The following is a 16,934-nucleotide window of genomic DNA, read 5'->3' as shown; positions in this document are numbered from 1 at the left end:
AACAGGCAGGACGGCGGCCCTCGAGGACCGACTTTGGACACCCCTGGCCTACAACAGTACCTTTTAATGCGTAGGGACTCTCTTTTTCGGTTACAAACTGACCGTTGGGGTAATTCGCCATACAAACATCTCTAAACATCGCTCTTTAATCTTTGTTTACATTTTGGACTTCCTCATACGTCATATCCTGCCTTCCTTTACATGATGTCGCATATACATTACGTCACATCCTATCGCGTCTCACTCTCTCACGCTCTCTTCTCTCTGCCTTCCTCCTTCGCTGACCTCCGACAATGTCTCCGCTGTCTTCAAGATTAAACCAACTTTCTGTTCTACACCTGGCTTCCTGATGATTTAACCATCCTCTTCCATCACACCCGTCGAAGCAATGAACCAAGGGCGAACGATCAAAATAATCCAACGCTGACCTTGGAATCCCATCAGAGAAGCAAAAATTTATGTTGACCTCATAGCAAAAGGTTTGGGGGGGGCCACTGGTGTACACTGTTTACAGAATCAAAATGGGTGCTTGAACTTAGCAAACGTGACTTTGGGCGGAAGGTGGACGACGCCCCAAACTGGTTGCCAGGCAGTCGCTGGGCACATATTGAGACACTCAGTCATTCACACCCACATCCACGCTGTCACTGAGTGAGAATCAATGCTGCGCTGCCTGCATATAATTCAGTGTTCCATTGAACCATCAGACTTTAATTCGCATCTAGATGTTAATCCAAACACACAACCACGTGTTTGAATTCAAATCTGTTTCTGTATATACCTTTTAAGCTATAAATATCGTGCATAAATGGGCAAAAATAGGTCTTGCATTTCGACTGGAGCCACAAGATGCTAGTGTTGTTGCTGTTGAGCATACAACAAATCTATGGGGCTCTCCAGTGGATGTATTCGAAACTGCAACTATATTTGACAGAACACATCCATCTATCCTTCCATCCACCCACAAGTAATACTAAAAAAAAATAGAATGTCCTGAAAAAGTTCATTCATTTAAGTAATAAAACTTAAAATGTGAAATGAATATATTATTTCGGCACATAACATGCATTGCAAGATATTTCAAGGTTTTGTTTGTTAGAATTGTTATTATTATGGCTTACCACTCATGAAAAGCGCAAACTTGGTGTCGCAAAAAATCACATGAAATAAACAGAAAAATGAGTTTAATTAAATGAAATGTCAGCAATCAGAAAATTATAATTTTGCGGTTTTGGCACCCAGCATATTTTACAAAACCAGTAGACACTAATAAATTAATTTCACGTCTTGAAGTTGCTGGGGGACTACTCAAATTCTCATACTCACCGACGCTATCAAAAACTAAAAAAAAACACAGTGACTGCATTTGCCTCATCGTCGTGAAGCCTTTCCAGATGGACGCCGCTGGTGAGACCAGATCGTCTTTCAATGTTTGAGGTTGTGCATGAAGTAATAAAAAAAAAAATATTTTTTCCAAAACATAAACATACAAAATGTAACACATCAACCTTATATTTCTTTTTCATCGCTGAATGAATATGTGGGTAGAGTAATACGGACATGATCGGCCACGAGAAAACCATCAATCATTTGAGAATTTGACCACGCCCTCTGTTCAGCCATTGGTTGTTTTCCTTCCTCACGTCTCGGCGTCTACTGCAGCAATCGAAATAAACCCTTGCGCATTTTGATGAATCGGGTCCCTGTCATAAGCGTCAGAAACATTTGAAGGCGTGTAATCGGACGGACAACTGGAAGAGAAACTGGGAACCAAAGGAAGGCGCGTCGTGCCTTCTCCTCGTCTGCTTTGAGGAGTTCGTGCTCCAAGTGAGAGACTTTCCACAAACTATTTGCCGTCTACGCACCACCCTGCCCTGGGATTTTAATTCCTCTTTTGACACACTATTCTAGGGAGCAATGGACCCTAAAAATGGTCATGCCTAAATCAAGTTTCACCGACGTAAATACATCCAGATTTGGGTGAGAACCATTTTCTGACACGATTTGATTTCGAATGCAGTCGGAAAAGCTTTGGTTCGACTAGGTAACAAACACGACTGTTTCCTTTCTTTTCTTTCCGTCAGCGCGCGCGCGAGCTCTATAAAGTAAACCTTTCATTGAATGTGTGCGTTATCGTTGTCGCTGTTTTGTCCGGTTAAAAATGAAAAAGTTTCAGTCTTACACTGAGAATAGTTTCAGAAAGAAATGCTTTTACGTGAAACCTTTCTGCTTCAAAGGTGGCACGCTTCCAAAAGTCGCATTTGATTACTTTTCTGCTTTCTTTATCCAGAAAAAAACACACACTACTTTGAACATATTGTCTTTGTATAAATGCATTTTTTTCACTGAAAATGCCAAATTATACCACGTTTATTATACCGTGAGGCACAGTCTTGGGAAACCCACCAGTTGTTAAACTGCAAGCTATTTAGTATAATGGATTTGGATTGATTATGAAGTATAACAACATATTGAACTCGTAACTCCATTAACTATGAGAATCATCCACAGAAACGGAACTTTAATCCGAACATATGCTTGCCAACAAACTAAAATATATACCCCCATTAATCTGTCCATAATGGTCAGTTATGACACTGGTGTACACCTCACGCTTTCCTTACTTCCAGTAGGTGCTGTCCAGGGTCCAGGAGCCACTGAGGGCCCAAATCATTATGGTGAACAACCAAGCATCAGGCATAGCGCCGGCCCCAAGGTCATGTGCAGGATGTGGGGGGAACATTTCTGACCGTTTCCTCCTCTTCTCCATGGAGCGCTATTGGCATACTCGCTGTCTCAAGTGCTCCTGTTGCCAAGCCCAGTTGGGCGACATCGGCACCACCTGCTACAGCAAAGGAGGCATGATTCTGTGCCGCAGCGACTATATCAGGTGAGCTCTTATCTGGCGAGGTAGTAGCAAGAGGAGAAAGGAATTGGATTGTTTTTACAGGGATGAGAATTTTCCACCGATCAGCGGATTTCCGACGTTTTCAGACCAAAATGACCAGATAAAACTAAATACTTTATATATTCTAGCTTTTTTGCTATTCATTTCATTGGCTTGTGTTGGCGGAAAGCGCAATTTTGATTGGATGGTCTTGATTTAGGTGCCGTTGATGTCAAAACAGTTAAACGCCCCCTTTTGAATAAGTGGATGAGTAAAAACAAAATCAGATTGATTCGCCTTTGTGGAGAGAACATGTTGTAATTTGATAGATTCCAATTTGCAATGAAACAATACCATCAATGAAACAGTCGAATGTCAGTGGCACTCTGACAAGCTCCATGCTAACGTTAGCATCAATATACTTCTGTGAGAGGCAGCAGAAAGCAAGCGTGCAAGGTAATGAGCAGTGTGCAGGCTAGCTAGCAGTAACCTTGCGTATGTACCCGGCAAGTATATATATAGTGTGTGTGTGCGCCCCCCCCCCCCCCAACTTTTTTTTCAGACTTTTTTCTCATTTGTCATTCTCATCCCTGTTTTTAACATTGGGGCTGCATCAAACAATTTTCACCCCCCCGTTTTTAATTTGCAGGCTGTTTGGGCACAGTGGGGCATGCAGTGCCTGTGGCCAGTCAATCCCAGCCAATGAGATGGTGATGAGGGCACAGGGAAATGTTTACCACCTCAAGGTAAGTAAAGTCCCTTTGCTCCCACTTGAGCCTGCTTTGCCTCCTACTGTGTGTTTGACAGAAACCTCTGTGGTCTTTCTCCCCCGAAGCCTCAGACATAGACTTAGACAGGTCATTAGGTATGTTTGTGCTCTATCAATGAGACCAAAACGAAAGCCATATCCAAAAATTCTGCCATTGTGGACCATTGTGAAAGAAAATAATTGATTTCAGTTATGATGGACACTGTCTGAAATTTCCATTTCACACCAAACAAGCCCATTCATATTTTTTTTGTTGTTTTCATGCGCTTACCACTCATTTGTGTTTTTAATCTTGGGGTTATCTTGTTTGTCAACATGAAAAAGACTATACAAACATTCCTGACAATAATAAATGTGTTTTACATCACACCAATTATCCTTACAAGGGCAAACTACTTGACGTAGTTCTTGGAATGAATATTCTGGCTGTTTTTCAAATGAGATGTCAGTCGGCATGGCCACATGGCAACTTATATATCACCACTGCCCCCATAGAGCGTTTACACATACAAAGTTAAACCGGTGTAGCCCCTGAAAACAGCTTAAAATGGAGCAAATTTAACCCTGCTCAGGAGGTGGTTTAAACATTTAATCCGGAATTAATGGTTATTTGTGGTGTTATTGTGTGTGTATCATGATCCACTGAACACAATGAAATCTCACAATAGAACCAAACATTGATTGTACATGGCATATCGTTAAAGCTATTATGATGACACTGTGTTAATTTTATTGATATATGAGCCTGACATTTCATTTTTCTGCAAAAGTGTTTCAGCTGTGCCACATGCAGGAACAGACTAATGCCTGGAGATCGCTTCCATTACATCAATGGTACAATCTTCTGTGAACATGACAGACCCGGTGCGACCTTGCTCAACAACCACTTGCCACAACTTCAAAGCAACTCCGTGATGACGGATCAGAAGGTAAATTTATTCTTTACATGTCTAGCATATATATATATATATATATATATATATATATATATATATACACACACACACACAGTGATACCTCGGTTTACGAACCCCTTGGTTTACGAACATTTTGGTTTACGAACTTTAAATGTATGAAAATGTTACCATGGCATACGAACAATTTTTCGGGATACACACGGAGCTGCCACAATGAGTGATGTGTCGTTCGCGAACGAGCCCGTTCTCCTAACAAGAAAATGGCAGCCGGCTTGTTTTGGTTCTCTGTTCCCCGGCCCCAGTCGTCGGTTAAAGCCACGTGATTGGTCAAGAACGCAGCAGTGAGGGGAGGTGGTTTAAACATTAAAGAGACAGGCAGACGTCAGAGAGAGAGTGACAAAATGGATAGAAAACAGTGAAATTTGGACTCGTTTCAACTTTGATAGTTCAAAGGCAGAGTGTAGTGTAAATTCCCATCAATCAGGCTCCACAAATAACCCGCAGAAGCCATCTGTATACTTGATGCAAAAAGCTATCAACCCAGCTAAATAGAACACAATTGATGAAGAACTAGGTCAAATTATCACAGAGAAAGTACGGCAACTTCACTCGGATATCGTCAAGGGGCAATGTGGAAGTTCGTCATCCATTGATGATTTCAAGGCTAGCTCGGATGGTTTGAGAACTTTAGGTGTCGTACAGGGATTCATAGTGTCATTCGTCATGGTGAGGCAGCCAGTTCTGACGATGAAGCTTCCAAAGCTTACAAGGAATCATTCCTCAAGATGGTGGAAGAAGAAGGCTACGTTCCTCATCAAGTGTTTAATGCTGATGAAACCGGCCACTCCATTCCATCAAGCCATCAACGACCATTACAAAGGTAAATAAAACGACTTTATTATACTGTACAGTTTATTTATTTAATTACAATACCATAGGACATTTATTATACATAAAATAAGATATATTTATTAGTTTTAAGGCTTAGAAAATTAGAAAGTAGAAAATTATGTTTTATGGGCACCTGGGAACGGATTGTTCTTATTTTAATGGTTTCATATGGGAAATTAATGTTTGGGGTAAACACTTTTCTCCTTACACTGGGAACCAATTATGTTCGTAAGACAGGATATCACTGTTTTTACAAAAGGGCTTGTCACATGACACAGGAAACATTTAAACCAGGGGTGGGCAAACTTTTTGACTCGCGGGCCGCAATGGGTTCTAAAATTTGACAGAGGGGCCGGACCAGGAGCATTTGGAGGGAGTGTTTGGGCCGGAAATACTAAACCTGAAGCATTAAAGGACAACCGACGCCCCCGGACAAGTTATGTCCATAATTTGTAAAATCACTTCAAATGACTTCGACTGAGCGTATTTTAATAAGATTCCACCGCATATAGCTATAGTTTACGTTTTAAGACTCGCGCTGAATATTCATGAAGTCTTGTTTTCGAGTTGATGACGATCCCCATGTGACGTCACGTTTGGAACGCCTCTGACCGAGAAAGCGACACACAATGCATTTTGCGATACTTTGTTTGGTCTGAAAACTTCATGTTGATCCGTGTTGATGGCAAAATTAGAAGGAAAACACATAAATAACGCGATGGTGAATCGTTGTGTGTTGCACCAAGACTACTATTTGATACTAGTTGACACAAATTCCCAGCAGACAAATCAGCCCATTTCCAACGGAGCTTGGGCGCCATCTTCTGCATTTTCTGGGTGCTACATTGCTGTTATTGACGGCTCGAATTGAAATGGGAGGACTCCTGAATCAATTGCAAACATTTATGCTTTCCTCTTCAGAACGATTTGAATCCTATTCATTTCTGGATGAGTAACAAGAAAGCATCTTCTCCGAATCTGAAGCCATTGTTTTGATTCTCGAGCAAGGCAAGACGTCTTGGCGTGACGTCACGAACAAGGGGGTGGGACCTTCTGAAGCTGGCCATTTCCGGATTCATTTTGAAGTCATTTTATTGGTGTTTTTCATTTGACTAAAAATATCAGCCTGCGTGTTTTGGGTATTTTAGATGCTATGAAACGTTTTTCTGCGTTTTCTTCTAGGAAACAAAAAAAAAAAAATGGTGCCGGTTGTCCTTTAAACGGAGTGTGTACAAACCTCATAGCACAGTAAGAACACTACAACCCAATTTATTAACTGTCTTTCAAATGTGAAAAATATCCCTGATCAATTAATAAATTTGTCTCAAGGAATATGCAAGATATGGCATTTACAGACTATTTCGCAGATACTGGGAGGAGTATCTACCTCACTTTACATACGTCACTACCTCACTTTCCACACGACACTACCTCACTTTACATACAGAAATTACATGTATGGCATTTACAGACTATTTCGCAGATACTGGGAGCTGACTTTGGACTTTGAAATGGAAATAGATTAAAATAACATATGCACTGTGATTTATCAAGATTGCATCTGTTTTTAATAAGTTTCAATCGAAGGGGCAAAGTTAAGAAATCAACATTTATTGAAAAATGGAATCACTTTCAACATTCAAAACATATTATTACACAACGAAATATTCAAGCTCAATAATACCTACTTGTGTTAAATTCCGCCAAATCATAGATGGTTTGTCTTGACCGCGCCTCTACAAACTCGCCACGGACGCCCTCGCCTTCACGCGCAAACAATACATGTGTGCCGTCGCCAAGCACACAGACATAGGGTACCTGCAGTTGAAATTTGCATACTCGGCATGTGTATGTACGGCAGCCAATCAGAAGTCTGCTTCTTTCTTTCTTCCGGACTTTCGCAAACGTTCTAAGGTTGTGCAGTTGCATATCATTTTCCAAAATCGATGCACAGAAACTCAGCCCAGAAGAAAGTTTCAAAAGAAGCTAACAACATGTGTGACGCTACAAAACGTAAATTTATATCAAACCGTGACTGTAAAGTGTACGTGAGAGTTATGAAAGGGGCTTAGTGGCTCGTAGCAAGCAATGCAAACGTTGCATTGTGCGCCATGGTGACAAATGACTACTGCACTGAAATCTCCAGCCTTGGACATTTGCCGTGAATTAAGCAAGGTAACATTAGTGGTAGGTACAGCCTGAATTAATATAAAAAAACGTAATACTTTGTGACGTTTGTTTTTTTGCGATTGCTGGTCTAATCGTGTTTCAAGTTGTGAAAAGCGGGGCAGTCAACTTTTCAGAGTTGTCTGCCCTTTTGTCCGCTACCTTTTTGTCACGAGTTTCAGACACTGTTTTTACTATAATTTGGACAAGTTCAGCGGGACGGATTAAAAAGCCTAGTTTGCCCATGCCTGATCTAAACTATCAGTAGGACAAAATGGGCCTGATTACGCATTCATCAAATATTGTTTACCAAGTCGATAGAGAAGAGGGGCTCAGTTATGTGAAAACTGTGGCATAACAACAACTGTTGAGGGATAATTCAAGAAAAACTGTGCAAATTGCTAGATTAATGTGGATCTAAATTCAAGCAATCCAGCAAAAATCACACAATGTGTTCACAAGAGGTTGCTATGTGGAAAGTCGAGTTGACTTGGGGGAATGTTGCTGTGCCACATTCCACGCTGAGACAGCTTTTATTGAACGATTCCAAATATTTTAAGTTTGAAAAAAGCCACAGCACGCCGCCAAACAAAATTGTCACCAAAATTGCATGCCCATGTCAATTACTTATTTTCTGCTATTTTATTTGTTCGACTGTATCTTGTCATGAGCAGCTGGCATTAGATTGAGGGACAAGGATACATTGTTCATTGAAAATATATAGGTTTGATTCGCATATTTGTTTTGGCAATTTTTTTTTTACGTCTGATGCCCTTCCTGACACAACCCTCGCTTATTCCTCATTAGGGTCGCGGGGGTTGCTGGAGCCTTTCTCAGCTGTCTTCGGGCACGAGGCGGGGGACACCCTGAATTGGTTGCCAGCCAAACGCAGGGCACACAAAGACGTACAACAGTCACTCTCACACTCACACCTAGGGGCAATTTGGAGTGGTCAATCTGCCTGCCATGCATGTTTTTTGTAGTGTGGGAGGAAACCGGAGGACCCGGAGAAAAGCCACGCGGGTCCGGGGAGAACATGCAAACTCCACACAGGGAGGCCGGACTGGGACGCGAACCGGCGACCTCTGCACTGTGAAGCCGGTGTGCTAACCACTCGACTACCGGGCTGCCCCTATATATATATATATATATATATATATATATATATATATATATATATATATATATATATATATATATATATATATATATATATATATATATATATATATATATATATATATATATATAATGGGGAACAGAGAATGAGGTGCTGGAATGGGGAACAGAGGATGAGGTGATGGAAGAGGGACAATGATGGGAGGAAAAGCCCCTGCATGGGATGACTGAAGTGGCTGATCTCAAGAAGTCCTATCAGTGGCTAGAGAGGGCTGGCCTAAAGGACAGCACAGAGGCACTCATCCTGGCTGCCCAAGAGCAGGCCCTGAACACCAGAGCCATAGAAGCACGGATATACTGCACCAGACAAGACCCAAGGTGTAGGTTGTGCAAAGAGGCACCTGAGACAATCCAACACATAACTGCAGGGTGTAAGATCCTGGCAGGGAAAGCCTACATGGAGCGCCATAACCAGGTGGCTGGCATAGTCTACCGAAACATCTGTGCGGAGTATGGACTGGAAACCCCAAGGTCAAAATGGGAAACACCTCCCAAGGTGGTGGAGAATGACCGAGCAAAGATCCTGTGGGACTTCCAGATATAGACCGACAATGGCCAATGGTAATGGCCAACCAACCAGATATCGTGGTCATAGATAAAGGGGAAAAGAAAGCCGTTGTCGTGGATGTAGCGGTCCCGAGTGATGTAAACATCAGAAAGAAGGAACATGAGAAAATCGAGAAATACCAAGGGCTCAGAGAGGAGCTGGAGAGAGCCTGGAAGTTGAAGGTGACAGTCGTGCCTGTGGTGGTCATAGCACTCGGGGCAGTGACCCCCAAACTCGACGAGTGGTTGCAACAGATCCCGGGAACAACATTGGATATCTTGGTCCAGAAACGCGCAGTGCTGGGAACAGCACGGATACTGCGCAGAACCCTCAAGCTTCCTGGCCTCTGGTAGAGGACCCGAGCTAAAAAATGGGGGACAGACACCACCCATGGTGGGTGAGATGCGGATTTATTTATTTATTTATTTATTTATTTATTTATTTATTTATTTTTTAGTGTGTGTGTGTGTGTGAGGTGAAAAATGTGTAAAAATTAATTTCCCATAGGAAACCATTAAAATGAGAATATTCCGTTCCCAGGTCCCCCCAAAACATGATTTTCTACTAAATAAGCCGTAAAACTATACAAAATATGCCTTATTTTATGTGTAATAAATGTGCTATTGAGTCGGTGTGTCTCCCAAAAAATAGTTTGTATAGCAAGATTAAATTCTCGTGAATTTAACATTCGAAGCCGAATAGTTTGTTAGCCAAGGCGTTCATAAACCGAGGTATCACTGTACTCAAGAAATGGGTGAAATCCAATTACAGTTTACCTTAATGTGTCCTTACTCTTTTCCTGTCTTCTTTGCAGGTGTGCTAGGTAAAGTGTGTGCTGAAGCTTTAATTCCACTCTCCTGCTACTTTTGCCATTGTTGTGAGTGAATTCTGTTCACCACCACATCTTATTTGAGGAAGGGGAAAAATCCTTTTGTATGGGCTGGGAATGGGCTATAAGAATCGTCATGACCTTTCTCCTCCATATGCGGTCCCTGGTGTTCAGTACAAAAGTGGTAGATGCTTACACAAGCACAGACACTTCTGAACTTTGACAACAACTGTCATCAAAGAATGGAGCAAAAGATTGAATGATAGTTTGTTAGACTCCTGCAAATATGACCGTCAACATTTTGTGCCAAGCAGCATTACTTTCCCTAAGTATCAGTTTTAACTGATCTGTCTCTCTTATTCATCTGTCTGAGACCTTGTACTCCAGGTGTTGAATTATAAAACTGGATGTGTGTCAAGCAAGTGTATATTTCAGTCATAAAAAAAATGTATTCCTTCAGAAAAAAAAACTTGCTTTGGAAATAATGCTACAATCGTTTGAAGCAAGCACGATTGAAAAAAACCCACATAAAATATCAACTTTTTATTGTTTATATCTGTAATTTCTATCATGAATTGCATTCTTCATGATTTTCCTGGTTAATGTTTGGATGGTTTTATTGAGAGAAAATCCAATTAAAAAGAATTTCATGTCTGAGTTTAACGTAGCCTTTTGCAGCACCACAGTACTTCCTGAATCTGAGCATGTTGGGTGCAGCAATCTCTCTCTCTCTCTCTCTCTCTCTCTCTCTCTCTCTCTCTCTCTCTCTCTCTCTCTCTCTCTCTCTCTCTCTCTCTCTCTCTCTCTCTCTCTCTCTCTCTCTCGTTAGCCCGGAATGGTTAAAACATGGCTGATTACCCCGGGGAATGAAATTAAGGGGCTTGAGCTCTGACCATTTACAGAAGCAATTAAACATGAGCCCTGTATCTGTGCCGCTGGTGCTCCTGGGAGGCTGAACTTGGGGCATATCCTGTGGCTCGTTGGCTCCGTGGCTGACTGCCTCCCCTCTACCATAAAGACTCTTCTGAAAGCGGCCTAATTACAGGGGAGTGGTCCAGTCGAAATCTTGGGAATTTCCTCCAATCAGAGATATTTATTCATCATGCAGCAATTGTGCTCTTTGTCACCGCTCTGTACTGCACGACTGTTTGCTCAAATACTTTAGGCAATGTCCAAATAGCTTGAAGCCTGCGGAGGGTTTTAATAGCATGTACAAAGTTTTAAGTGGCATCCCAGTAGAGGGGTGAGGATAATCTTGGTGTGATAGTATGCAACGCGCAGCTAGCAGGAGATAGCATCTGCTCTACTTTTGCACCTTGCCCAGGAGCATCGCAGCCATCAAACTTGCAACTTAATGCGCTTAGCTCCTCGGAAAATGTACCACTTGTCATGGTAGGTGCTGATACGGCATCAATTATTTATTCCATGTCTCGATCAAGGGGCGTCATGCAAATTCATTAACGTATGCAAATGATCACAATTACAATCATCTTTGTATCGTGATGGCAAAGAACTAAAACCTCGGCACATTCTCTGCTCCCACCGCACCGCAAGTTACACTTTGAATTCAAACTAATAAAGGCTCATCTGCCTCTTCCTAATTAGCCCGAACGTTTTCAGATGCCAATTAGCAGGTCTCAAGAAAAGGCTGTATGCCATGAGGCGTTTTTATCAGAGCTTCTGCAGGTGTGGGGCTCACCATGTAGCCTGTGTCGAAGCAAAGCGTTAATTCCTGCTAATTAATCATATTAATACATGGAAATGAGAATAAATGCCTGAGCTCAACCACCGCACACTCTGTGAAGGCAAGAATGTTGCCAGGATATTATTATTTGCTCATAATGAAAAGTGTCAGGAGCCAGATACTCTTGTGACACAGTGCCAAGATGCAGTTTCAATGGCTCTGTCTTGACGGTGATGATGCTCTGCCTTTGCTTTGACCTTCAAGATGTTCGTTGATTGGGACCAACACTTAGCAGCACCTATGAAAGGAGCACAGGTTATTGAAAGACAAGGACACTTTACAGTCATAGACAAGTATAGATGCAAGAATTGATAAAATACAATTATAAATAGAATACAATAAATAAAATACAATTAGAAATCGAAACACGATATATATATATATATATATATATATATATATATATATATATATATATATATATATATACACACATATATATACACATATATATATATATATACAGTAAAGTCTCGTTATATCGATATCGGATATATCGATAGTCCCGGTTATATCGATACTATTTCTATGCACGCAGGGAGAAAATTACATGCAAACAGGGTCGGATATATCGATAGTCCCGGTTATATCGATATTTTTTCGTACTCCCTTGAATATCGATATAACGAGACTTTACTGTATATATATATATATATATGTGTGTGTGTGTGTATGTGTGTATGTATATGTGTGTGTGTGTATGTATATGTGTGTGTGTGTATGTATATGTGTGTGTATGTATGTATATATGTGTATATATGTGTATATATATATGTATATATGTGAATATATATGTGTATATATATGTGAAAGTTGATGGACTCGGCAAAACGACAGTATTTACGTCACAGCTCCGTTGACTCGATGCCGCCTGCACCCCAACCATCAACAAGGCCTAATTTCTCACAACCTATGCGTGTGAAATGAGCAGACATTTTGGGAGCTGATTTTAAACTGGCAGACGTCGTTTTTGCTGTGCTGCCATATATGCTGTTGTAACATGAGACATTGCTGCAACATGAAGGAAGTGATGCATGCAGGAGCCATAACTCGGCGCCTTGCGCATGGGAGTAGAGCTTGCACATAATGACAAAGAGTGAACAACTCCCCGCGTCTTGCAGGAATGTCAGTTAAGGGACAGCGAGAGAAGTTCTCCTGGCCAATCGGAACGCTTTGAATAATTAAAGTGATCGGCTTAATTAGCTCAATTACGTTAATTTGACCACGGAACACGGCCATATGGTGAAAGGAAACAAAAGAGGGGCGAACTAATTAAAAGTAAAATAATGAGGATTTTAATTAACTGGCTCCCCAGACAGCGGAGCGCAGGGATCAGGAGCCTGGTACTATAATTAAAGTGCTGTAACGCTGGCAATATCTCCTCCCTTTCATATATCTGTGAGGGCTCTATCCATTTAATTAAATCTGTAAATAAATTACCAACGTCGAGGGTTCCTGCTTGACTTAACACTGCAGACAATCCACCCACATCTTCTCAATAAGTGCTCACCTTACTCTAAGTGGACTATGCTAGTCACACAGGCATAGGTAGAGAAAGGTCACTCATAAACAATTTGTGTCAGTTGATTTCTATTCCCTCTCGTTTCCTCAGATCCTTTTCCTCCCTCCACCTCTGTGTGCCCCCCCCCCCTGCACGATGGGGGACAGAGCTTTCAGCTTTCAGCTGCTCAGCCCCCAAACTCTGGAACTCACTTCCTCCCAACATTCATAATGTCGATTCTCTTCCCACCTTCAAATTTCACCTCAAAACCCACCTGTTTAAAATTGCTTTCATGGTCTAGTTTAATCTCCAGTTTTCTTATTTGTTGTTTTATTCATGACTTTGTTGTTTTATGTATTGTTTTTATTGCTGGCTAGCTATTAGCTATCTATTGGCTTGCTAGCTAGCTTTCTATCTATTTGTCTTACTATTCTATTTGAGTTACTCCCGGGTTGAGTGAACGCTGGCGTGTATGGCTGCCGCTGCTCACCCACAGAAAAATATATCCCTTAACTATAAAGTGACCAGGAGTGGGCCAGGCAAGGATGACGCTGGCGTCAGTTCCGTGGGTGACGAGTTTATGCTATTCACTCTGTGAGATTCAACTTCCTCCATTGTCTGTCTATGTGACGGCGGCTGCCGTCTTTCAAGAAAAATGGTGTCAGAGTGACAGCTAATGTATTTGCATATCAAATTAATAAGCACTCCCATGTTCTGATTGAAGTGTTAACCTGTCAGTTGAAAGTCATTCCATTTACATTACCAATGGCAGTCAATATAGGAAACGTTGATCACTTCTTTCACCTCTTTTTCCCAGGATTTAGAAAAATGAAGTAATAATAATAATTAATAATAATAATAATAATAATAATACATGTAATTTACAAGTGCCTTTTTGAACACTCAAGGACACTTTACAATGAAAAGAACAATACACAGAACAATAAAACCAGACATTAAATGATAAACAATAAAATAGCTGATTAAACTAGACCATGAATGCAATTTTAAATAGATTAGGTTTTGAGGTGGGATTTGAAAGTAGGAAAGGACTCAATATTACGGACGTTGGGTGGAAGTGAATTCCAGAGTTTGGGAGCAGAGCGTAAATAATATTTAATAATCGTGAGGCTATTATCATAACTCATCTTGCTGAGAATGTAAAAGATCCTATTCATCCATTTCTGAAGGTAGAAGAGACAAGGTTGGCATGTCGGTCGACAAGTAAACACGGCTGTCTCATGTTGCAGGTTTCGATTCTGACTCTGGCCTTCCTGCGTGGAGTTTGCATGTTCTCCCCTACGGCTGTGTGCGTTTTTTCTGGGCACTCCAGTTTCCTCCCACATTTCAAAAACATGCATGGCAAGTTGATGGAACACTCTATATCAGGTGTGGCCAACCAGTCAGAGATGAAGAGCCATTAAATTTTTGTGTTGCACGCACGCACACACACACACACACACACACACACACGTGATCATACACATGCACACACACACGTGATCATACAAACTCGCAAATATGCATGCGTGATGAGCAACAGCTGTAGCGCCCGAATTTAAATGAAACCTAATAAACCACAAACACAAATATTTTGTTCCCCCCGTTTCTTCCTCTTAGTGCTCGCAGTTGACTTGGGACCAGATTGCTGGCTCTTGGTCAATTGTGATCGACGTATTGGGCACCCTGGACTTAATTCACTGACGAGCTTAGCATTTACAACTTAGCGCTGATGTCTGCGCATGAGCGGCGATCCAGTCATATGATTGGATGCCCTCTATGTGAATCAAGTAGATGGATTGATGATAGGCTGATGAGTTCGTTCTGTGTATTCAGAACCGTTGTTTGAATGGAAGCTCCATCGCTGAGGCGTGTGAGAAGGGCATGTGCCACATTAAACCAGCCAAAGAACCGCATGCGGCTCGCCAGCCACGGGTTGGCCACCACTGCTGTAAATTACCCTGAGGTGTGAACGTGGACGGTTATTTGTCTAGGCGTGCCTTAATGATGAATGAAATCAATAAAACTCAGTTTCCCTTGCCCGGACGGACGTGAGTTCACCTGGGCCCCATTCAGGAGCCAGGCCTGAAGGAGGGGCTCATTGGTGAGCGCCTGGTGGCTGGACCTACATGTAGGTAGAGGTTCCTTTTGTAGGTGGGATGTAGGTAGAGCTTCCCTTTTCACATGGGCTCACCACCTATTGGAGGGGCCAAAGGTGGAGACCCTGGTGGTCCTATATATGGCTACCGAAGGTAGCTCTAGGCATGTGGAATGTCAACTCTCTTGCAGGGAAGGAGCCTGACCTCGTGTGCGAAGTAGAGAAGTTTTGACTGTATCTAGTCGGACTTTGCATCCATAGACAGCCTGGGTTCTGTTACCAGTTCTCGTGAGAGGGACTCTCTTCCACTCTGGAGTTGCCCATGGTGAGAGGCATAGAGCAGGTGTGGGCACACTCATTGACCCAGTCTCTATAGATTGGGGTTCTCACCAGTAAATGAGAGGGCAAATGTACCTAACAGTAGTTCAGTACCCACCCTTTTTGAAGACCTTGGAGGACGTGCTGCAGAATACTTCTGCTGGGGACTCATTTTTCTGCTGGGTAATACAATTCTTACATGGGCAATGACAGTGAGTCCTAGAAGGGCGAGAATGGGAGGAACGCCGCACTCGATCACAACGCATGTGGTATTTGGATATTAGTCTTCTGTACTTGTCACGGATCGTCCATAACAAACTCCTTGTTCAAACATAATGGTAATCCATATGTGCACTTGGCACAGGACAACCTTGGCCAGAGTTCAATGATTGACTTTGTGGTTGTATCATCGGATTTGCGGCAGCATGTTTTGGATACTTGAGTGAAGAGAGGAGCGGAGCTGTCAACTGATCACCTAGAGCAGGGCTCGGGAACCTTTTTGACTAAGAGAGCCATAAAAGTAAAATATTTAGAAATGTTTTTCAGTGAGAGCCACACGCACGCACGCGCGCACATACAAACGCTCGCGCGCGCACATACAATCGCTCGCGTGCGCGCACACACACACGCGCGCGCGGCCACTTTTCAACAAAATATCAGAATGTATTATTTAAAATAACTTTGTGATAGTACTCACCGTTAACATGAATGGTTTTCCGTTCCTCGTGATTGGTCAAAATCCAGGCAAACGATCGGAATGAACCTGTTACCTGTTTCAACGTGACAGCCACTATCATCCAATCAAAATGGCGCTTTCGGCCATTCTAGGTCAGTGTCATCCAATCAAAATTGCGCTTTCCGCCAACTGCAGCCCCAACGGGAAATGAACGGCGAAAAAAACGACAATATGTATTTAGTTTTATCGGCGAGCCATATGCAATCATCAAAAGAGCCATATATGGCTCGCGAGCCATAGGTTCCCGACCCCTGACCTAGAGCATGGGTGTCAAACATACGGCTCGCGGGCCGGAACCGGCCCCCAAGGAGGTTCGATCAGGCCCGCAGGATAATTTAAAAGTGGAAAAAAT

General features: G+C 42.1%; 1 protein-coding gene across 5 annotated transcripts; it reads left to right on the top strand.

Moving 5' to 3' along the window:
* Positions 1-1,651: 1,651 nt before the first annotated feature.
* lmo4lb (LIM domain only 4-like b) lies at positions 1,652-10,842 on the top strand. Of its 5 annotated transcripts, none has more exons than XM_088995068.1 (6): positions 1,652-1,827; positions 1,912-1,980; positions 2,634-2,890; positions 3,537-3,633; positions 4,427-4,585; positions 10,171-10,842. In XM_088995068.1, exons 3-6 carry the CDS (start codon positions 2,676-2,678, stop codon positions 10,177-10,179), a joined length of 480 nt encoding a protein of 159 aa, XP_088851194.1. In that variant the 5' UTR covers positions 1,652-1,827; positions 1,912-1,980; positions 2,634-2,675; the 3' UTR covers positions 10,180-10,842. The 5 variants fall into 5 exon arrangements, with proteins under 5 accessions (XP_088851194.1, XP_088851193.1, XP_088851196.1 ...); XM_088995067.1 differs by having other exon boundaries at positions 2,631-2,890; XM_088995070.1 differs by having other exon boundaries at positions 1,912-2,044.
* The last annotated feature ends 6,092 nt before the right edge of the window (positions 10,843-16,934 follow it).

Source organism: Hippocampus bargibanti, linkage group LG04, assembly GCF_051943395.1.
Source record: "Hippocampus bargibanti isolate YZ-2025 linkage group LG04, ASM5194339v1, whole genome shotgun sequence".
Taxonomy (NCBI): domain Eukaryota; kingdom Metazoa; phylum Chordata; class Actinopteri; order Syngnathiformes; family Syngnathidae; genus Hippocampus; species Hippocampus bargibanti.
Note: the sequence above shows the minus strand (reverse complement) of the source record. Positions and strands in the feature narration are given on the sequence as shown.